Source organism: Bombus pyrosoma, linkage group LG11 (assembly GCF_014825855.1).
Source record: "Bombus pyrosoma isolate SC7728 linkage group LG11, ASM1482585v1, whole genome shotgun sequence".
Taxonomy (NCBI): domain Eukaryota; kingdom Metazoa; phylum Arthropoda; class Insecta; order Hymenoptera; family Apidae; genus Bombus; species Bombus pyrosoma.
This window is the reverse complement of record NC_057780.1, coordinates 14,935,317-14,959,338: the sequence shown is the minus strand read 5'-3', so window position 1 is coordinate 14,959,338 and position 24,022 is coordinate 14,935,317. Positions and strand designations below refer to the sequence as shown.

Below are 24,022 nucleotides of genomic sequence, written 5' to 3'. Positions count from 1 at the left end.
TATACAGCGACGAGTACATTAACTTGGATTATCGTATAGCGTCCTATCGAGTCTTCCTAGTAGACGTCAACGGTGACAAGTTCGCAAACTGTCTATGATATACTAGCACACCTGCTTTCCACTTACAAAATCGAATTTCTTTGAATTTCTTCTAGCCGAGCTGCGCCAGCATCGAAATAGAACCTAATCTGTTTTTCACTCGACTTTGTTAATCTCCATACCGAATTCCACCAATTTGTAGCAATATTCGATAAATTTACCGAGGTTCGACATGCAAGTTTCAAGGAGGGGAGCACAGAACTACTCAGACCTCTCTGAAATACACGGAAGCTTCGCGAAGTTTCTTGGACGGATGGACGAGATGGATCGATTTAATCAGTTTGTTTTCCTAATTTTTTCTCGTATTATTCATCGTATAATAATTAGCGATTTTCTCGTTACACGTTTAATTGCGAAACCAAATGCGGCATAACCGACTGGTTGTCCGAAGCTCCTTATCGATCTGTTCGACGGGAAACTGTCGAAATGGCGGAGTTACGATTCCATTTCGAGGAAGCCAGTTAGTCTAGCGTTTACTAAAACCGCTCCTATTTTCCCTTTTGAAAGAAAATTAAACTGAAATTTAAATGGCGATATTTTTGATGCAGCAACGTTATATGCATGGTTTCTCGAAACGTGAAACAAAGTTCTCTTAATAAATGATATAGACTCCGTATTCTCTCAATGGTCCGAGATTCAATCACGATCGATTTAAACTCGTTTTGATTCGTCAAAAATAACCAATTTGTAACATATTTTAGTTCCCTGAAATTTCGTTCCAGACAATCGAAAGGTAACCGGAAATCGATCGAATTTCCGATCAGTCGCCACGCCTAGCGAGACGATCGTTTCGAATTGTTGTATCGTGTACCCCTGTTGTTTCTTGTCCACTAACCCTCGACGCGTTTTTATCCAAAAGAATTACGAATTAAATACGGCAAATTTCCACGAACTCTCTTAAATCACCTATTCGATAAAATCCATAAATTGCAATATTTTCTTTCGAACTTTGAAATGTGTTCGAAATACTTGAACTGCAACATTTTATTTCTAACTATACGAAATAAAATCAAAAGGCTAAAGAATAAGCATAGAAATGATCGTCGAAGATTGAAACGCGAAGACAGGTCGGCGAACGCGTCGAGTGTCAGCGTCGACATGTGGCTGACGGCCTGTAAATGTGCGACTTCTTTTTTCCAACGGGCTTGAACATTCATGCTTTGTCTTACAGGGTATCGACTAACAATACATGGTATCTGGTTGAATAAGGGCGAGGGGGGCAAACACTACCTGCGCAAAGGACCTCAAATTAACAGCTAATGATAAAGGGCACTCTCTGCATTACGGTGGATTTCTAAGAGAAACTGGGATTTATCTGGCGGGGGATGGTCGACTCGCAACAAAATGCTCACGTTCAATGTAAGACAGCATTCGAGGCGCGGAAGCTGGCGAAAACTTTTTCGCGACGTCGATCGATATCGGCCCCATGGCTTTCCGAGAAAAACCAAACGAATGGATTTTGTATTCGTTTCGCTAAGTCTCTTTAGGGTGGATTTTGTATAAAAAATTTAGAAATGAAAGATCCTGATAATCTCGGTATTCGGTAATCTTTCAAAAGTCTGAATTAATCTCTTGAAGGATATTAAAATATCTAAAAAATACCATAGGCATATCGTGTGCATAAATACAATAGGGCAATAAAAGTTAATTCTATTTTTTTCTTGGCATTAGTTAAATTCCCCGAAGGGGTTAAATAACGGCTATTCCGCATTTTTTACTTATTATAAATGGATATATAGATAGATATAAAATATTTAGATAAACTCGATCGATCGATGATACGTAAAAGTTTCACCGGCTTCCGTAACAACAGATCGTCTAAACATCATTCATTTCTTTCCCCGTGTACGTCTTCGTGTCGTATTCTAAGGACAAAGACGCGAGAGACAGAGATGGGCACCGGAAACGGGGGCGTATTAATGTTTTTGACTATGTACATACATATACATATACGACAGATATAATATATATGTATACATATATATCATTATCGTCCCCGTTTCCATGCCTGGGAATTGAGCAAGCAAGCAAGCAAGCAAACTTTCGTCTGTCGTCGTCGAATTTGTACGAAAGGATCGCCGTGTTTTACTAGGGTGTCCTTTCCTTCCTTTCGTTCCGTTCTCTTCTCGTCCCCTCTCTTTCACGTCGATCGTCGACGATTCGCGCGACGATCATGATCCGCGGGCAATATCGACACCGGTTTCGTGGCTCTTTCCTTTCGTTTTTCGCTTATTCACGTTCCTTAATTTTATCTCAATTTTTCCTCTTTCTTCGATTTGAATTTTTTCTTTTTTTTTTTTTTTTTTTTTTGTTGTCACTATTGGTCTCGAGGGTGAGAAGCATGAGAGAATTCGGGGACACCCTATGTATGACCCACGTGGCGAGATTGTTTCTGTTCTTTCCATTCGTTCGATGCTGGGGATCTGATCCGAATTATCCGAATTGGAGAAATCAATTTGTAAGATGTCGACAAAGTTACAGTGACGAGCTCGACATTCGAGATGAAAGGAAATTACCTCCCGTTTATTCAATATGTACCCATTTTTCATGTTTTCCGCCCAGCACCGTCTTCAAATAATCTCGCACCATTCTCGACTACTACCCTGTTCCTCAAAGTTTTACGCTCCGAACGGCGCCCCGGTTACGTTCAGGAACGTCCGCGTGAGATGTTCCCGGAAACGGTTTTTGGGGCGCCGGAGAACAGACTCGAAGACGCAGAACGGAAGGGAAATTCGTTTTGTCAACATAGTTTCGTGTTTTACAATAGTGAATAATAATAATGAATAATAATTAAGAGCAATAATAATAATAATGATGATGATGATGATGATGGTGGTGGTGATGATGATGATAATGATATTAATAATAATAATAATAATAGTAATAATAATAATAATAATAAAAATAATAATAATTATATCATATAGAATATATATATATGTTGGCCATGCAATAATGCTACTGTACATATATATATGTATATATAGAGACTTGAGATAGCTCGGTGGCGTTTTATTGAGAAATTTCTCTCTTTCTCTCTTTTCTGTTTTTCTATTTCTCTTTCTCTGTTTCTATCTTCCTCTGAACGATTTGCCGGCACACCGTGTGTGTATCATCCCCCCTCTTTTTGCTTTAAACTCTCTCGTTCTCTAAATGCTTCCTCTCGTTCGTTCTTTTTTTTCGTTTTATTCGTCTTTCGTTCTCATATTATCATCAGGAGGATCTCGATATTGTTTCGAATTTCATGAGCTCTTCTATGCACGTTCCTTCTTTATCTGTCGATTTCTTATTTCGGCTCGTGATCAAAAGTATAGACAAAAAGGGTGTCTCTGTGGTGTTCATTCCTATTTGTCTCTCTATCCTCAGTTCTTTCGCCAATGCGTTCGGTGAGATTGAAAGTTTTAGCTCCTCTTTCTCACGCGAACATCTTCCTGCAATGACCCTTTGCACGGGTAGACAGCTATTCTTTGTATATTCCGGATCAAGCTGGATGCTTGGTAAGGGTAAAGCCTTAAACTTTTTCTGTTTTACTTGTTAATGTTCTAAAATTTCTCGGCAAGGTATAGTACACAGAACATAGTTGCAGATAGAATGCAAGGAATTGATCAAACTTTTATATTCAATAGCTTTATGTAAAAAGGGGGAAGTGATTTTATGAGAAAAAGGAGCCATTAAAAAGATTTGGAATCACTAGCAAACTCGATAATTTTGTTCACAAAAGCACGCTCTATTCCCAACGGAAACACCCAATTATCTACCAACCCTCTCGATAATACTTAATTTCCATAAATTTTGTCTCGAAAATCGAAGCGACCACCACTTTCTTCGAATGTTTGATCGTGACGATCCTCGCTCCACTTACGAAGACGCAAGTAGCGAAAAATTCGCAGCGGAAGGGGAGAGAAAAAAAGGGTCAGAGGAGAATCATCGACGAAGGTTCGCGACGTCGCCGGCCTCGTGGAATACGACTGTTCGAAACGCGATCAACTATCGAGTTCTCGCATCCTCCATTCTGCGTTAAAACAACGATCGAGCCTACCGCTTTCGTTTGAAGGAAAAAGAATAATCGACAAAAAGGTAACCTCTATGTTAATCAATTCGCTCTTCCTAACTGAAACTCCGTAGTATTTTTATCGTGTTATTTTTCTTCCACATTTTCTCTCCGAAACGCGATCGAATTAATTTCAATGAAATTATAAATTCAATAATTCCAAGAAAAATGAAAAAGAGGAAATTTAAGGAAAATTTCCGAATAATTCCTTCGCAAACAATTCTTCTATTAATTTCATATTTTCGTGATATAATTGAATTTTGTATTCAGAGGCAGGTTCAAAGCATCGTCGCTCAGAGTATCAATGAGGATGGAATTAAAATTTCAACTAGGATTCTTATCGCCTTTGAAAAGAAGGAAAATCTAGAAGTCAGGCAATGCCAAAAGACGTAGGCTCTAAGGTCTCGTTGCAGAATGGAAGATAGCAGTGTTAAAAAAATCCAACCCCTTGCCTACGTGGCTTTGAAAAGGATGGCTCGTACACTGAAGTGCCAGTCGAGAGGATGACTCGTGTCACCAGCGAGGTCGGAGCACAATACGTCGGCTTAAATTTGCCGAAACCGTGGCAAGAGATTGCGAAAGGGCCAGTACTCTCTTGTATAACGAAACATCCCCGTACCCCTCCACCGCTTTCGTGACTCGCGAGAATTTGAAAATAATTTTGTTCGGAACACCACTCTTTCGAAGGACTCATTGTTGTTCAGAACTCGGTTTATTCGAGCTTGCCCGATATTTCAATCTTTTCCTCTTTTATTTCCGAATGTCTTTTCACGATTTGGAAATATTACTTTTCAATTTTTGACAATTCTCACAGCTTTGTGAAATTTATTCGAATTGTTCTTGTAATATGTAATTTTCTTTTTACGATAATATCTAGTTTTGCGAAAATATCATTTTATCTTTATACTTTCAAGCAATTATTTCGCACTCGTAATTATTGAATAATTATTGAATAATTAAAGTTACCATAATGTAATAACATATTTGTGTATAAGCGCAAAATTCGACATTTTCACGACGCAGAATGTTAATTAGGAAGGTTCGATTCGCGAGAAGTAATTTCGGGATAAATCGAATGCGTTTTAGAGTACTGATACTGACGTCTGCGCCGAGGCCTCCGCGCTTAAATCCGGTTAATCCGGCTGTCCAATTTGTCGGGTATAATTTTATTAGCCGATTGGCAACTGGTTTCGAATTTAGAGTGTGGCTACTTGGCTGGTGATTTCGGTACCCCGATCTAAGTACAACGAACGGCACCCCAGAACACGACATTTCGTCGATCGATTCCCCTTTCTCTCCTTCTTTCTCTGACTTTCGTGCCTCGTTTCGTCGACTTTCTGTCCACTTCACTCTACAATAACTTTTCAATCCTCCCTAATAAGATGAATAAATGATCATATCGTTGATCAAATCAATAAATTATGATTTCAGTATAATGATAAACTAAACATTTTTTTTCTTTCTTAAAGGAAAGGAACGGATCGATATTTAAATAAGGAAAGATGAAATGTTTCAGTGGTAGTGGACCGTCTACGGTCAGACGAATCCTAAATAAGTTGTATTCCCTTAAAACTTTCGACACGCATGCTGTTTTCAAACCTATCCCGATAACAGCTAATCCGTTTGATTCCTTTGAAGGACCGATTCATCTTTCTAAGAAGGGTTGAGAAGTTTCTATAGGTTGATTCCTAATTATCTATCTGTATTCAAAAACAAAAGAATTCATTTCGAACACTTTTACGAAGCTATAGTTCCTTTACCATTTTTTTTTTTTTTTTTTTTTTTTTTTAATCTATAAAGAAACCAAATATTATAATAAAATTATATAAATACAATTTTGTCGAAATTTTATGAATATAATCTGTATTCAGCAAAGTTTGGTATTACCCTGTACACAACAAAAGGAAAGCAATTCACGGAATTCTCAAAAAAGCAGAAAGAAATAAATCTTTTGAAACGCGCAGTAGATGTAGGCCCGCCTACATTAGCGATACGTTGTAGCCGGTTTCTGGGTCATTGGCGTAGCATGTACTTTTTCGCGTGTGAGAGTCGCGTTAGCTGGTTCGTGGTGGTCGATCGTTCGTCCCTCGACTTCGAGGTAATATTCGAAGCCAATTAGAATAGACGAGGCCTCGTCGATCTAGCCCGTTTCCGCGATTCCTCGTGCACCAGCCTCTCGAACCGTCATCCACGAAGCTTATCGACGACTCACGCGCGTGCCTCGTCGTGTTACTTAATTCGAATATCGATCGAGATTCCTAGCGAATCGAACACGTTTCAAGCATTACTTTATACGATTCTGCTTATATTGCTCCGCTGGGGAATTCTTGAAAATCGGACGAATACGATTAGCAATATTCAAAATTGGTTAAAATCAGAAACGATGCAGTCATTTTTTGGAATGTCAATCTTGTTTTCAGTTAAGAACTATTACATCGAGCCTTTCGGAGAGGACTTTTTCTTCGTAATGATAATATGTGATGTAATATGCTTTTGAAAAGGGGAGAGACAAGTTAATCGTAATTTACAAATTTGCTGCGTGATCCTACGAGACAGATTTATTATATATCCACAGTGATTCGCGAAAGTATTTAAATAACCATCCTTGTAGAAGCTTGGAATAAATTTCTGGCAGTGAATTTAGAATTTAAGTAGCCTCGATTAAATCGTGTAACTGCGTGGTCGCCGATCGATACATCAGGATCTCCTGATGCGTTCGAGAGAGAAGGTTCAAGCGCGGCGCAGCACGGGAATCGCGTAAAACAGGAAACGGCTCGAGGAGAGAATCAGAGACCGGGGTTGTCCTCCATTTTGATCGCAATGGGGTCAAGGTCGGGGCATTTTAACACTGCGAGATCGATCGATCGTGGCGACCGCATCGGCCTCTCACCATTTGCTTCGCTCGGACTTACGTACAAACGAATTTTCTTCTCTATCGCGATTATCTATATATCGCGAAATATCTATAGGACCACGATATCCAATGTAACATGAACTGAGACTAGGATAATCACGTCTTCAATAGTGTTAAAAAGCAAACTAGAAAAGTGAAATGCTATAAAGAAATATGAGAAATGCAGAACGTTAACGTGTCTCAAAGTTAACAACGAAAAAGACTAGTCTTTATGGAGCACTAGTTAGGAACTTCGCGGGAAAAGTTAACCCTCTATAATATTATGCTTGGCTTTAAAATTACAAAATTACGCCCTCTATATTTTCTACATTTTATTCTCTTTGTTGTTCTTGTACTTCGAAGCACTATAAATATAGCGAGTAAATATCTAAATATAAATAATTAAAAATTAAATTAGATCGAATTTCGTCTAAGAACTTTACCTGTTTATATGCCCGTCACTTCGAATCTCTTTCAAAAACAAACAATTTCTTTGTAAAAATCATCATTTCCTCGATCTCGTAGCAAAGTGAAAAATTTCAACGAATATGTAACCTTTTTTCCTCATAAGGGCACAAAATTCTAATTATAGAGGGTTGAATTTCAAGATAAATGCACGTGTGTAGAATCGATGAGAAAGTTCAAGAGCAAGTAATGAAATTAATCGTTGCGAAATCAACCCCTGAATCTCGGATCCTCCTCGAGCAACTTTCCTGTAGCTGGTTCGCGCGATTTCGAGTAGTTGAGGGCTCGTCGTCGGGTTTTTCCCGCCTTCCTACTCGTTTCTCCCTCCCTTCGTTCGTACGTTCTCTTTACGCCTATTAACATCTCTTCTTCCCTCTGTCTTACTCCATCTATCTGTTCCTTTCAATTTATCACCTTTCTCTCTCTCTCTCTCTCTCTCTCTCTCTCTCTCTCTCTCTCTCGTTTTCTCTGTCCGTCGCGTTCTCTCGGTATATTCTTTCGCTTTTCCCCCATTTATTTCTTTTTCTCTTGTCTCTTTCGGTATTATCACCTCGACAACCGCGACTCTCGAGCGGCTTCTCAATAAAATGCCTCCGTACGTGTCACTTGTCAGGCTTTGTACTTTCTTGTTTTCTCTTTGCTCTCGAAAAATATACATACGTGAGAATGGTGATTGGTCGTCGTGTGATTTTCTTTCTCTTTTTTACCCAATCTGTTTGATCGTGTCTTGTGTTTGAACATGTACATGTATGTATGCCTGTACTAGATATACGTGAGTACAAGTGGATGTCTTTTGTTCGTGTTTGACTGGTCGCTGTTCTCTTTCCAATCTAAAGCTTACGTTCAAAGAAGCAGCAGCAAAAATACGGTGTACAGACACGTGTATCTGCGAGTGTGTGCGTCTCATGTGTGTACAAATATGTGTGAGTATACATAGTCACGTGTACGGATTATAAATAATATTACGGTTCATACAGGTATAGCGAACGTGCATGGAATCGTACTGTTCTGTTTACTGTTCTCTGCACTGTGTCGTTGTGAGTTTCCTCTCACTCGATCGTGATACATCGGTGTATTTGGACGTGTACGAAAGTGTCTGGACGCGTCTGTTTGTAACGGTGCTCTGCTATTTTGGCGGCAAAACGAAGGAAACGAAAGTTGATGCAAACGGATGCAAACGGATGCAGTCGGACCCTCTGAGGGGGATTTTACGCTTCGAAGATTGGTTCCGCGACAGCGCGGTTTCCGCTGGATATTTCCGCCATTTTCATGTAAATAGGAAAATTATCAAAAAAAAAAAAAAACTCTTTCAGTTTATTTAAATTTCTAACTAGAAAAGAGAGTTCCTATCTCTCCAATTTTTCGCGCGCTGCAGACGGGAAAAAATGTTTTGACAAAGAAACAAGTCTGATCTAGAAGAAAGCTTCGATGTTCGATAGTGCTTAATCTTTAAAAAATCGATTCTATCAAAAGTCCTTGCCATTTTACAAAAGAGATTTCAAAAATATCCATTATCACAAAATGGATCGTAACAAAAATAGTCGCCCGATCTTCGGTCTTTGAAACATAAAAATATAACTATAAAAATTCAAAACAGAAAAACGGCTAATCAACGTCGATTTTACGCGATGAATTGATTCCGACGACGAGGAACAGGCGTCGCGACGCGCCAGAGCCAAGACATCCTGTGATCGAGGCCTGCAATCGCAGGACATCCGTAGCTTCTGACGCGACCGAGTAGCGAGAACCTAGCCGTCAAGGAAGTGGATCGATCATGAGGATCAATCATCAGGAGTGAGACGAAACATTGCTCGAGCGAACCACGCAGCGTACGTCTGCGTGATCGCCCGGCGCTCGCAATCCTCCCTCGGAAAATGATACCGAACTTCCTTCAAGAAACCGCGAAATCGACAATGAAAGAAAAATACGAAAGCAACCAATGGCAATCCAAATAATTTCGGAAATATCTACGACGACGAACCGCGCTGGTGAACTTTTAACTTTTTTAATTTTTTTCTGTTCGAGTGGATCGAAGAATAAAATGGGCAAGAGACCCAATTTTTTAAACTTCCACAGTCTCTATTATATTTTTAATTTATATTTCTGAGAATGTAATTATTTCTCTGGAGAAATTTTTGCACGACGAAAAGTCGAGGTATTGTTTCGTGCAGATCTCGCGAACGAAGGATTTATTAGGTTAGAAAATCAATTTTTTTTATTTATTGAAACTTGCACATTCGTTTTAACCACAAATTCGTAATCGAAAATTACTGCTCTTCAGAAAGGATAAGCATCGTGTACTTGTAAAAATGATCAAACTTAAGTCCCTTTCCTAATAAGCTTTTATACTCTGTGGAGTTGTTCTCCTTCCATGGATTAATATAGTATTTAATTAACAAGACGAAATCGTTATTTCAAAGGTAGGAAAGAATCGCGAGAGCTGCACGGGCCGTCATTACGATTCGAGAGCGATGCAAAATCATTGCGACTGCATGGGTCATCATGGAAATGAAACAAGAAAGAAAGAATGCGCAGGGGTTGAGACTGGGGGCTTGTGAACAGAAGAGGAAGAAGCCTGTTATGAGCGCTCGCGATGGCAAAACGAAAATAACTGATAAAAACCGCGGGGAATCGATCGATCGATCCGTCGGGTCGTTCGAATCGAAAATCAATATTGAGGCAGATCGGGCCTGAACGAAAAGAAGGAAAGGCGAGAGCGGTGTCGCGCTGCTTCCGGTCCGCGCAGGGTTCCGCTGGTAACTTGGCTGGCGAGCAGGAAATATCAAAAAGAGGGTCGTTTTTCATTGATTAGATCCCTTCTCCTCATTCGTAAGAGTAGACGATGAAATCGAGATAGCTGAACGTTGGATATTTCTTTTGAAAGTAGATTTTTTCTGCAAAAAATATTTTCTACATTAATGCGTATCCTCGATTTGACTCTAAAGAGCGAAGATTGCAGTTTCGCGGGAATTTTGAGCCGTTTCTCCAATTAATGGCTCCTCCAATAAGCTCGTTTATTGTAATCACTGCCGATGCGCGATAGAATTCTTTTCAAATCCGAAGCATTATCATTTCATGGAAGAAGTGATCTCTATTCCGTTCAATGAAAAAAACCACAGAATTTTTGGAATATCTCTCGGCTCGGTCAGGAATTCCCATCGGTCCCGCACGTATCAGTTGCGTAATTGACGAAGTATGCGAGACACGCGGTGGTATATGTTAATGTGTATCGTGTGTGATCACACAGAATGTCTGTATGTAAGTTGTATGTAACGTATAGAGAGAATATATGTCTGTATATATATATGGATATATATGTATATATAAAGGCAAGGTCAAAGGTCAACGTACGTCTCGATCCATTACAACAACGTCATATATATATATATATATAAGATAATATAATATAATAATATAATAACAATATAATCTGGTTTATAGAGAACAGTGTAGTTATCATAGGTGGAATTAGTTACGAAACACCGAAACTGAGAGACTCACAAGCAGGAAGAGGAGGGTGTTTTCCTTCGTTTAGAGTTGACCGATCTCACGTTAACATTGCGCATCTGGTAGTCTGCAATGCAAAACACACTTTGGTAGGGTCAGGGACGGACGACGGCCTTTCGAGGTGACGAGAAACGAAAAGCAACTTTTTTTTCTCAGATTTCAACAATGTCTTTTTTGTTGACAAAAAACACGAGCGAATACATATAGACTTTCTTTAATTTTATTCGATTTTTTTTTTCAGTTAATTCTTGTCGTTCATTCACCAGGTGGTCGGCTCTGTCTCTCTCTCGCTCTTTCTCTATCTGTCTCTCTATCGGTCTCTACTGCGCTGTTTCTTTATTACTCTGCATCGAGTTGGTCTCTATCTCTCACGCTATAATCTCTGTCTCTTAGGTGAGGGGCGGTGCGAGCTACTAACCCCCATTCGATTCTTTTTTGCCTCTCTTTTACTTTCGATTGAAACCCTCTCTACTGTCAACGAGTTTGCACCCCCGTCGCAAGCCGTCGTCTGTGTTCTCCGTGCTCGTTTCCACGCCAGGGGGGTTGAAGTCGGTCACCGCGGTCGGCTCCCAAAGCAGCCCTTCTTCCTAATTCGATTTGCTTTCTTTTCTTTTTTTTCTCTCTTTCTCTCTCTCTCTCTCTCTTTCTCTTTTTCCTGTTTCTGTATATAAGAGATATTTCGATTTCGCGAAGTTTGCTTTCCATGACATCTCTCGGGTCACAGAGTTTTCACGTTCTTTTCAGTGCAGGGTTCACAGGGTGCCTGGGGTATGTCGACGCCGCACCGAGTTCAATCCCTCGAATTCCGACGGGAACGTAGCGCTTACCCCGTCGTTCCTTGACTATGGAAGCGTCGAGCCAATTCGCGGGTAAAAATCGTCGATCGTCTCGGAAGTGATGCTTGTGGCAACACGAGAACGCTCCGATTATCGTTCACGAAACTTTCCATAATTAAATTATCAATATCAAAGACAACAATCTGCTTCTAAATCACTTCTTTAACTAAATAAGCAAACGAATACTTGGTAGAATTGTATTACATGAATTTCAAGACTCACATTGCGCGTCACAGAAAATCATAAATAATGGAAATTTTAGATATTATAGAAGTATTAAAACTGATTCTCGGAGAAGAATTCTCGTACTGTCACGCAAGTCCATCCGGAATCGACTTTCGAGGATGACGGAAAGCGGAACAGGGGAGCCGCGAGAGGGGGCGCGTGATCGCCAGTCGAATGAAATAGGTAACTCGTTTGCCTTTTTTTCTTTTCTCGGCGACGTGTAGAATTGCGCACACGGATCGTCGAGTAGTCGCGCGGCCTGTCAGTCGGTCGCCGTGTAACGAGAGGGTGCCGACTTGCGAGCAGAAGTCCACTCTAAATTCGAAACGAAAGGAACGGGGTGAATATTCGCGCGGCGCTAGAACGATAAAGAAGATCAGGAGAATCTGTAGGGGGTGGCGACGGATCCCCTGCGAAACGACCGCTTCTCGTGATTCTCTTGTACTCTTTGCTCGTCTCGATTTCGATCATCTGTTTCGTTTTTGGCTCCTTTTCTTCTCTCTCTCTCTCTCTCTCTCCCTCTCACTCTCTCACTCTCTGTTTCGATTATACTTTTTTTCTATTTTGACTCGCTTTCTTTTCAATTCGATAAAAATTTGAAGTAAGTGTTTTTTATTTTGCTTGTAAATTTTTAGAAACAGAGAGCACGCGTCCCGATCGAAAGGGACAATCCGCGCGGTTTCTCCCTGCTTATCTTTCTCTTCTCACTCTCTCGGCGGTCTGTCTCTTCGCGTTCGCGTTCTTTCGGACTTGCTCGATCCAGGCGCTCGACTCTCGGTGAAAGTCCTTACAGATCCTTGGCGCACTATGAAATCTCTTTCTTCTATAAATGCGATTAAAACATGCAAAATGTATACACCGATCGATATTTAATTTCGATACAATATGAAGTTAAGATATCCGGATGTCCATAATGACGCCAAGGTTCCAGATATCTGAAAAGAAGATTAGTTGCTGCGGGGGAACAAAGAGGCATATCGTTGTCGTTGACGCGTCGCTCGAGTTAGAATAACGTTCGAAATACTGTGAAAAGAATTTTATGCAACGGATCAAACACGAACAGTTTATAAAATATTATGTTAGCTCCACGATAAGAAAAGATTTAAGATCTTCGATTTCGTCAAATATACTCGTTATGTGTATATCGCTCCAAACTACCCAAATCCATTGAGTTTTCATTGAAAAATTCGACAGGTATTGACTAATTCAAAAAAAAAAAATAATATTTTCGTCGAACATCCTTTCAACTATGGAATAACTACAGAAATTTCAGCAATCTTTGCTCATCAAAAATGAAACTCCGACTTCCTTTCTATAAAGGATTCAATCTCTTACAAAGTTATCCCCTTACGCTCGTTCCTTTTGCACCTCTCTACTCTGCTACTCTGTGTACTCGTGAATCTTAAGCATCATCAACACTTATTTCCATCTCGTACATCCCTACAACTGTAATCCAGCTGGCGGAAGTTACTTCGCACGATCGTCAGGAGATACCCAGACAATTCTCGAAGAACTGGACAGGAGGAACGATTCTCCAAATTCGATCCACCACAAAGGGAGTCGATTACCTTTGACAGAACCACCTGTTCGTGTCGTTTTTCTCTCGTTACCTAGCGGGCCGAATTCGGTATCCGGCCATAGACCGCCCTATAAAAAGCGGGAAAGTGGACGAGCAGCGAAGGCCATCGAGGGGGGTTAGGGATCGTGAACGGGGTGGTTGGCGATCGACTCGACGGAAGAGAGGTCAGCTATAGAGGGGGGATGGGGGGTGGCAGGGCCCGGCGAATTTAAAAGTAATTTTGACGTCGGCAAGAGCGCCGCGAAAGGGTTTCCGACGGATCGTTACAGGCCTTTGATCGCGAATTAAAAGCTTGAAGTCGACAGTTTAGCGATGCCACCTCTACAGACCTCTCTCTCTATTCCCGTCCTTCCCACCTTTCACCCTCCCACCCTTTTCAATCTACACATCTGCCAGCTCTATCTCCATCCAGCCCAACTACCCTTCCTTCCCCGCTCTAGCTCTCTTCATCCACGGTCACTTCTATTTTTTTTTTCTCTCTGATACTCTTTCTCCTCCGTCGTCTCCCTTTCGCCGTTTGCCGCTGCACCCAGCCAGCCTCGTCCGGCTGTCTGTCTTTTCCTCTCGCGGACCACTCTGACGGCTCTCTCCGACTCTCTTTTTCTCCCTGTCTTTATCTCGCGGCACGCTTGCTGAACGGTTCGTTAACCTGTCTGCAGCGTTTATTGGCGCTGCCGATGTAAAAGGAGAGCTTACCAATAACATATTACTATTTCAATCCTAGTCGAGAGGCCGCGGATAAATCCTTTGCCGCGCCGTGCCGAGCGGACCGATTTTTCTTTCCAATCCTCCCTCCAGTACCCCAGATATCTCTCTGTCCTTCTCTCCTTTTATCATTCTGTTCTCGCTCATCCTCACCCTCCAACGCTGTTTCTCTTTGTATGCACGCGCGTCCGTCTATCTTTTCTACCGCTTCGGCTCGGGAATACTTTCGCCCCCAACCCCCAGCAGACCAATCCAACGACAGGCGGACGTAACTGCGTTTTTTCCCGACGGATATCTTTGGATCTCAGCGTCCGTTTCGGGGTTTTAACGATTGTCGATTGATCTTCGCCGCGTGCATTGTTGCCTTTCACCGTGTTTGCTGCCCCCTTCAATGATTCGGCCGTGAGATGGTGCACGACAAGTTCCGAGATAATGACGAGAATCAGGGAAAGGGTCGAGGTGTTGTTGAAAATAGGGTGCGGTTGTTAAGGGTCGAGGAAACTAGGTCAAATTTGTCGAAGTCAGAAGCAGGAATTAATTGAACTTGAAATTCCTGAGGGAAGAAGTAGTAATATCAAGTTCCTTTTGAGAATTCTCGATGAAAAATTTGTACTGATGGTTGCAACGATGATGTAATGGTGGCTTAATTGGCCACAAGTGGGGAACTTGTTTGGCCAATTATATTTCTAGCGTTATTTTCCAAATATCATAAAGCCACACTGATCAATTTCAATTTCTGTAAATTTCGTAATTCGATTATCTGGATACGTGATTAGTGCTCAATTTCTTACAAAAACTGACTTAATTTTGTAAATTTATTTCTTACAAATAAATATTCGTAAATTCCAAAATATAAAATGTTAAAGATATTTGTAACATCGTCAAATTTTCCTATTTTTTCAATCTATGAATTTCACTAATATGTCTTCTAAGTGGTTAAAGTGCAAGTCACATACATATATTCTTGATGGAAAAGATACAGTGTGGTTACAAATTAAAGCGTTACGTAGACACGCTAATTGATCTAGCCGCAATTGTGGCTACAGCTAGCATCAGATACTCAGTCCGTTAAGTCAGTTCCAAGAACTGGTGAGGATCTTTTATAATACAATCGAATCAAGCATTGAAACTTGTAAACTTTATCTTCTAACCAATTTTCTGACCTCGTTACATCGCTTCCACCGATCGTACTAAAAAAACTCTACTATCCGGATTTTTTGATCTTCTAATTACTCGACAATACCAGACCATTTCGGTCCTCAAAATAGCTGACATCTCGAGTGTACGAATCCGAACTACGGATAGCGATCGAAGCTTCCCAAAAACTGCACGTTACGGCTCAACTTTGACCAGAATAAGAGAGAAAGAGAAAGAGACAGAGACAGAGAAAGAGAGAGAGAGAAAAGAAGCCTAAATTCAGAAGAGAACTGAACGAAGAGCTACAGATAGGAGCTTCGACGAGCAACCCCCGTCGAGTCGAAAAAGAAGAGGGCTGTTAAAAAACGTACATATGGTTCCTAGGATGCGCTGAGGCACGGGGATGAGGGGGAAACGTTTAGATAGGATACGTTCGATTTTGTCCAAATATGACGGTTCGATGTACACTGGCCAGAGGCGGGCGGTGTGGGTGGCTGGGCGATGGGGGCGGTAGGAAGGGTTGGGCAGGCACACGAATTCGAAGGCCGAGCTTTTCGGTCGAGAGTTTCGGCTGGAATATTGGAAAACGCCGAGTTCGAGTACAAGAGAGACTCGGAGGCTTCCCCCGATATGCATATAAACACAATACCTACCCCCTAGTCGCTGGTTTTCGAGGTTGGTACGCGAACGAGCGCGCAACCGCGCACAGACACACATGTGTACGCTCGGACACAGAGTCGAACGAAACGCTCTTAATATGCCAATGTGCACACATATTCGAACTATAGCCGGGATATCTAGCGACGTGTATATTTTATATCCGGCTAACAACGCTGGTTCCGAAGTGGGCGACAGCCAGAGAGGGTGGCAGCGTCTAGCGACCGGGATATCTCCATCGACATGAACTAATCCAAACCAGGTATACCGCTGCCTCGACTTTTATTAAGGCGATATTAAGCCATTACCGGGCTGTGCTAGTTTCTCCTAACGGTTGAAATTTATTTTTCGTTGGCTTTTGTTCTTTATTTTCTTGTTTTTCCTTTTTGTTTGCCTTGTTTTGTTTGCTTCGAATTTTTAGATATTTCCTGACGCGACGAGACGCGACGCGATGCGGCGGTTACTCGCCATCGGGCAGACTTGTGACTTTTCAAATAATTTCCGATCGATCCGCATTTCGGGACGAGTTCTGTGGTCTGTTGGTCTATGACATCATCGAGAAAGTTGGAGCATCCGCTTTGTCGCGGTTTTTGTATGCAGATGATGTTTGATCGACCTGGTTCGGAAGTTAATAACATTTCGAAATAGGGAAAAATTTGGTTCCACGTGAGTACAGTATGATAACTGGAACCGCGAGGCTTTCGCCTCTCGCGTTTTATCCGTGAACTCATCGATTATCCCTAAACAATAAGAGACTAAATATTCCGACAATAATAGTTTCCTCTGTTCCCGCGCAATTTTCCATGCCGAGTATCCGAAGAATGCCTAATATCTGTCCGGCAGGTGTCCCCCATATTCTCGTTCCTATTGCACCCCTAGCTGCGGAACGTAGAGAAAGCTCGAATCGAGCCGCTCCTGGCTAAACTTGGAAACTGATTGCTCCAGTCTATTCGATACGCGTTTATAATTTATAATTTTCCCGCGAATCCACGGAAAAATCGCCCCAACGATTTTTTCTCTCACCCCTTTCGACTCTACATTATACGTATATACTTATACATGTGTGTGTATCTATATATCTACATTTATATACGACGGAGCTTCTAGAATATTTCTTCTCACATTTTTCACCCCCGTCCAGCCACGGTATATTATAAATGCAAGGGAAGCAGACGGGGCGAACTGCCATCGGCAGGATTGATGGGTATCTAATTATGCGAATAAAAATACACCCTCCGCGGTAAACCGGGACGATAAACGCGCGCCTGTGCATGCCGCTGTGTACGTGCGCTTAAATATCTAAGCATGTGCGAGCGCATACGTGTGTGCGTTACACGGAGGAGGACGTATGCACGGAGAAATTTGGGATTTTCCTGGCCCACTGCCTGAATCTATGAAAGTAAACGACAGAGAATTGGCGAGGGCGGAGCGTTGCACGAGGATCGTAATTAATACGAAAGTACAGCTATTCGATCGAGCGGAGATTGTTGGCTGTTAATGGGGCTGAATTATTTTTTCTGTACGAGGAGCGCGGGTTAATTAACCATTTGAGGAGGTAACGTTCTTGTGCCGTGTAGATGGGTGTTGAGGAGCGGAGATGCGGATTATTTGTCGGGTTGATTTTTAAAATGGAGGCGTACGGAGCGTAAGAGAGATTGTTCGAGGAAATGTGTTGCTATGAGAATGAGAATGTTTGTGATTCTGGCAATTCGGCGAGGGTGTCCTGAACAATATTACAGAGGAATCAGAGCCTAGTTAATAGTTCGGACTGTTCTAGAAGAATCGAAGACAGATCGCTATTCTTGCACATCTAATTGGTTAACTAAAATGTTGTTTAATATAATTAACTGATAAAGAAAAGTCTTTGTCGTGTTTCTTATGCAAATTGCGATGTTACATTCTCGTTAATAACTCCGTCAATAACAAAAAATAATAAAGAATGGATCATCTCTGTAAATTGTCATTTTACATCTATATATATTTCTTTGTCAACGAGGAAAACTTGGGTTAACGTAATTAATAAATAGCACCACCTGTGCAAATAGCAATATTAAATTATCATTCTCCGTCCTTAATTCTCAAAACACACCACCACACCTCTTACTTCTACGAATGACAAACGCAAGAAAATATCAGCGGCAATCAACGCGCCTTTCGAATTTTCCTCTGCACTGCATCGAGGAAGGATCCGGTGGATTTTCTTCCCTTTCTTTTTTCTTTTTTTTTCCTTTTTTTGTCGCAGGAACGCATTTCGTTCACGGTGACGCTTGTCGAGGAGGCGGGCCTGCAGTTTGCTGCGTAGCAGATTTCGGAATCTCCCGGTTTGATGAATGGCCGCGATCGCGAAGCCAGCGATCCCCGTGTGATTAATATGCATTGAAAACGAGCGGCGCTACCGGCTGACGTCGAGGATCGACGACTTCGAGCATCTAGATCGACCGTCGCGATCCAGGAGAACCGGAACCGTTCCACCCTCGAATATCGGCCTCGTGGTATTTTTCCCGGGCATCTTTCGACGTATCTCGAATGTTCCAACGCGTTCCGTTCGCGAAAACGGAAACGAGTCTCCTTTGAAATATTTTGTATTATCTGCTTTTTTCCTTTAGTCAAATAATGGAAATTGTAGAAAAATATTTGGCGAAGAAGAAGTTTAAGAAACAAGCAACTCGAGAAGTGGTTCGAAGATATTTTGAAAGGTGACTGAGAGACGATTAATCAGCATTAAAGCGGTGCTTCCGCTAGTGCAGTCCCAAGAGGAAGATCCTATCGCGGGGGCGTGGATCGTGCACGTCACAGGTACGCCGATTATCCGGGTCGTAAGGAAAGTGAAACGTCGATAAATTCCGACTTCGACAGGACCTTGGACTAGTGTCCTGTTTAACCTTCCCTGTGGAGGGGTTGCGCGTAAAAAAGAATTTTTAGGAATTAATGAATTTGACAATATTAATATTTGCTTCTATACTTCGTACGATAGAATAGATCCAACCTATTGCTTCAATGGATTATTTTCGAATCGCAAATTGTAGCAAAGCTTCTTAAGTTTAAAAAAGATGCAAGATTATTCTTCAAATTATTCTTCATGAGCGTAGCTTCTCGTTCGTTAATTTATACTAAGGGTTTTTCTTAAAACGTTTAATGTCGTTTTGTTTATTGAAACGGGAGAAAAACAGTGATATAAAAATTCGAGAACTATAGCATGGTTGTTCATACATTTAGATCTCCAAACAGATCGTATCAAGATTTGATAATATATAATAATATCGATAGCCCTTGGGATTATGTGATTAGGTTGCATTAATCAATTTAATTTAGCATTAAACAATCATATCGCAATACGTATGTGAGTAAGTCTGCCCCGTTATTCGTTTCTAAATCTGGTATTGGTAAAACTGAACATGGAGGACCAACGATAGATGGGTTGGTAGCATCTTGTTCGAAAACAATATTAATATTTGACCACGCAGTAACTGGATATAAACTCATAAACTGGAATTTCGTGCATATTCATTATAGGGTACTATTGCAAACAGAATAATGATAAAGTTTATACGCTATTTCAAACAAATGATACACGAAATAAAAGTCTATAAATGGATCCCTAGTTTTATAGACGGTGGCCCGCGAAGGTATTACGATACTTATAGAAATTTTCTGTGAATATATCACGTGTTTCTATACATTATTATATATCTTGAATAGATTTATTTATGAATTACAGAAGGATCGAAGTACCTATCGACGTTGACATTTTTAAATCATAGAAATCTTTCTTAATTTCGATTTGTTATTCTGATAAATTCGTTGCCTCTTGGAAGGACAATATGTAAATTATTTTATATACGTTTCTCAATAATATCGCGCATTATGTAATTACTTAATCCTTAATTGAATAAATTTCGAATTCGAAGCCTTTCAATCCACCGATCCGTAACTTCCACCAAAATTCCCTACCCACTATCCTCTGTCTCTTTTTACGTTACCTTGAATCCGTATCGAGTGCGTTCTAGGCCCAAGCATACTACACAGATAACAGAGAGCAGCGCACTAGGGCACGGAGCTTCGCGGCTGCTATAGGGTTTCCTTATCCGCGTGCGCTTCCGGTTTCGGTTACCGGTGGCCCTTCCGATCGTTATTGAGTTACCGGTAACGTTATACAGCTACTTCCATACCAGGCGTCCGCTCACAGCATGGCACAAAAGAGGAGAATAATTGGTACAGCGGACATGCGGCACGACAAAGGAACGTACCCGCTTTCTCTCTCTCTCTCTCTCTCTCTCTTTCACTCTCCCCTCGGGACTAATTCGATAGCGGGTTGGACGGCGTTTTCGAATTCAGGCCGCCGTGTGAAATTTCTTAATCGAATTCGCGGCTGCAGACTGTACCGCGCTTTGCACGATCCACGATCCACGCTGCTTCGGACGTAGATCGTTACACGAGGATAGGAGAAAAAAGAGATCATTGCTCTTGATAAGATGAACATCGACTTTTCAGACACGTGTATGGCAATGTCGAACGAAGAAGAAAGACGAAGATCGAAGTGGCCAAAGCTTTCGACGAGGAGAGCGAGGACCTTCTAATCTTCTAACGAATCCGAAAGCAAAAGCCCATCTCTTAAATTCGATCCTTGGGCAAACTTCGCTCACCGATCCGTCGAAGCCAAAATCTTCCCGCGTGTTCCATTCGTCGACTCGATTAACCTTGCACTCCAAAGAATCTCAATAACGTCAGCCGTTCAACAAAGTCCTTATTACGATTGAAAACTCTTCGCAACAAAAGCTTCAAAATTCTCCAAAATCGAAAAGAAGGAAAAAGCAGCGACGAAACGGTAAATTCAGCTGTGATGCCAAGAGAGGGAGGGCGCGAGTTAGACCGGCAGCTGGCTCGTCCGTTTTATCAGAAGCATCGGTACGAAACAATTTTGTCAGGGGCATCGAGACGGAACACGAACCGATCGAGGAAAATGGAGTCGACGCCGCGCCGAGGGGCCATTATTACAGCCAGAGACCGTATATACGCGCACACGTGCCGTACATGCATGTAACGCTTTCCGTGCCGCGTTCCATGCCACCCGTCTCCACCCTCTTACCGCCAACCCCCGTTCGGTGGCGAGGACTCGCCGGTGAAAATTAATAAAGGTACAATTAATAAAAATTACACATTTTTCATCCACCGGGCGGAAGGACTGGTTCCGTGGGCCAACGAACGATCGTGCCCGCAGGAACTGACTACCTCTCCTACACCCCTTTGACCACCCCACCGCAGGTCCGTTTCGTTTCTCCTCATTTTTGCCTCGTTTTCCTTTTTCGAGCTCGTTTTTTCCATGAAATTTTCTTTCTGCTTTGATCGATCGCGGCTTCCAAGCTGGATATTCGCGATTCGAAGGGTCCGGTTAGACAGAAATGAAAGGGATTTTCCCTGATTTTCGTGTGATACGTATGTGCGAGTATATCGGTGGTGGTTAATTGGATAATAGTAATTGGAGTATTTTTTTGAGAGGTACGGATTGGTCGGTGCTTGTTATTTAATTATAAGGGTGATTTTAGAGGATGGCTGGCGGGGCGAGGTAGCCGGTGAAATATAGTAGCTAGAATAATTGCGTTACGTGGTATGTTGATTTTCGAAACTAGTGGACAATCTGAAGATTCCATTTGTTTCTAAGGAAAAATTCGCTCCACACATTTTGTACTTAATATCCCAAACTTCGTACTATTTCAATTTCAACTTCAACCCCTCACGGTTACATGAATGGATCGCTATAGAAAAAGAAATTAATGCTAAAGGGATATGCTTCAAATTATGTTAAGTTCATTAAGACAAATGCATTTTTTCCAAAACGGAAATGACTACATGAAACGCTATATAAAATTCCTATTTATCTACAACATTTTATGTTGTGATTATTCAAACCTTATAAGCACGCTATTTTAGATACGCGTAACGAAAGAGCATAAATGGACATTCGATCTCATCTAAATCAAACTGTAAGCAAACACACTTAATACAATGTCTTAATACAATTAGAAATTAAAGGATGTAAAACGTTCAGACTGACATTCCATACATTAAAACCTAATATTTTTCTCTAATCACTTCAAATGCTAATATATTCCTCGCGAGAACATGACGATTCTTCGGTATGATAAAACATTTTTTCTCGTCTCATCAACGAAGCTTTCACGAACTTCAACATCCATGTAGGAAAGGAACGGCGTGGTCGCGTAGAGAACCCCTTGTCCGGCAATGGAGTTAATTCTCATTCTCTCGTGAATTATTTACGTGAAAGAGAAGGGGATGGCATTTTTCGAACTGTCGTAGAATCGTTTGTTCGAGGAACTCGGTCGGTCGGAGATGCCGGGCATAAAATTCTGACAACGTAATTACTCGCAGTGTAATTTACTCGGCCTCCTTGGCCGGGCACGTGCGCGAGCGTCCGCGTAAATTTCACCCCCGTTACCCTTCTGCTTCTACCCAAGAATTTTTAGCCCCGTGATCGGTCCCTACCTTTTATTAATTTCCTAAATTTCCGGACGGAGAGAACGACATTGCCTTGAGTTTACTGTTTGCTAGTTTAAGGCGAACAGTTGGCTAGAAAATCGATCGGCACGAATCTACGTTCTTGCTTTCGAAGAGTGTTTTGGGGGTAGAAGGTTCGAGGCTAGGGGTACTTCATCGAAGTTTGGCGTGACTCGCTTTGTTTAAGAGTGGAGATAATTAGAAATTGAAGTGGATACAAAGGCGAAACGTTTGATTGCTTGGAGAAAGAAGAACAAAGAAGAATAATATGGTATACCACGTAATCACTATGGTGATTATAAGAGTAAGCATTAGAATTACGATAATTAATCTTCTATCACGCAACAAAATAGGTATTGCACAATATCTAAGGGCTGAGTTTCTACTTAGATATAATACGATTAATCTGGAAATAGGTTAAATTCCAAGACGAAAAAGAGAGACTAAAAACAACAATTAAGATTATGATAATCGAAGGACGTCGTAGGATATAATTTCGTAGATATTCTACGATTCCATAATCTACGATTCGTATTCAATTCGACGTATTCTACGATATCCAAAGACAGAACGTCTTGATTAAAGCTAACACGATCAATCTCCAAATACCTGAAATCCCAAGACGTGCCTGAACACTCATCCCACGAATGTGCATCGTACACCCAATCAACCTTCCTCACCCCATCGTTCCGCAGAATGAACCGGCTCGCCACAAAAAGCAAACCAACAAAAGAGAAACTCGAAAAGCAACGAACAGAACGTAGCCGTACGCAACATAGCTGGCCGAACTATTATTATTTTTCCCTGGGAAGGACGCGTCTGGTCCCTGTAACCCATTAACAAAGGCCGCCGTAGCTGGCCAGGGGATTGATGAGCGATGAGAGCCAACCGAAAAGAAGGAAAAGGATAGAACCGAAAAAAAGAAGAAAATACGAAAAAGAGAGAAAGAGAGATGGAGAAGAAAAAAAGCGAGGGCACAGGCAGGAAAGAAAAAATCTGCGCTGGGACCGCGGCGCGTCGTCGACGAAAAAGCCGTGCAACGACGGCGTGTGCATAGTGGCTGCCACCCTCTGCTCCTCCGCCAAACCCCCTCCCTAACCTGCAGGCTTTTCTACCGCGGTGAAAAATTTAATTACAAAAAAGTTTTGGCATTCCGTCAGTTTGGTTTAGTCGCAATATATCGCTCGAACTCCAGAACTCTCTCTCACCAAGCCCCGTCCCCCGCAGCGCACACCTTTCACCCTTCCAACCCCCTGCAGGCCGCCCCCTCTGCCTCTCCGCTCTCCTGGCAGGGTCCTCTCTCTTTCAGGCAGCGCGCGAGCTCTCTATAGCGCGGGTATCTGTGGTTTATTCGA

At 41.7% G+C, this 24,022-nt stretch overlaps 1 protein-coding gene across 4 annotated transcripts in view; it reads right to left on the bottom strand.

Annotated features, from left to right (window-relative positions):
- The window catches only part of LOC122572441 (one cut domain family member 2-like), an 84,918-nt gene that overhangs the window by 23,622 nt on the left and 37,274 nt on the right, over window positions 1–24,022 (bottom strand). For 2 of the 4 annotated variants that reach the window (XM_043737392.1, XM_043737393.1), the window contains one exon: window positions 11,010–11,082. The exons of the other annotated variants lie outside the window; for them this stretch is intronic. In XM_043737392.1, the coding sequence (XP_043593327.1) occupies window positions 11,010–11,082 (73 nt within the window). The remainder of the gene's footprint in view (window positions 1–11,009; window positions 11,083–24,022) is intronic. 4 annotated transcript variants of the gene reach the window in all.